Genomic DNA, 244 nt, shown 5'->3' on the forward strand with positions numbered 1-244 from the left:
TCCCGTGTCCTCGAGGCGTCCCGTGTCCTCGAGGCGTCCCGTGTCTCTGAGGAGTCTCGTGAGCGAAGTGCGGCGATGCCGTGTGCTCTTGGCTCCGGCGGTATCCTTCAGGTTAAATGAGACGTCAGAAGTTAAAGGAAACAAACTCTCAGACTGTGAAGGTTCGAGCAGATCTGACTCTGGGTCAGATTCAACCCCAGACTGTGAAGGTTCGACACAGAGCAGATCTGACTCTGGGTCAGAT

At 55.3% G+C, this 244-nt stretch overlaps 1 protein-coding gene across 1 annotated transcript in view; it reads right to left on the reverse strand.

Annotated features, from left to right (window-relative positions):
- Nucleotides 1-244, reverse strand: part of LOC119425552 (dyslexia-associated protein KIAA0319-like protein) — a 14,361-nt gene that overhangs the window by 9,333 nt on the left and 4,784 nt on the right. The window contains exon 5 of the mRNA XM_037693079.1: nt 10-105. Coding sequence (XP_037549007.1) covers nt 10-105 — 96 coding nt within the window. The remainder of the gene's footprint in view (nt 1-9; nt 106-244) is intronic.

The sequence above is a fragment of the Nematolebias whitei genome, chromosome 19 (assembly GCF_014905685.2).
Source record: "Nematolebias whitei isolate Nwh7 chromosome 19, NemWhi1, whole genome shotgun sequence".
NCBI classification, from domain to species: Eukaryota; Metazoa; Chordata; class Actinopteri; order Cyprinodontiformes; family Rivulidae; genus Nematolebias; species Nematolebias whitei.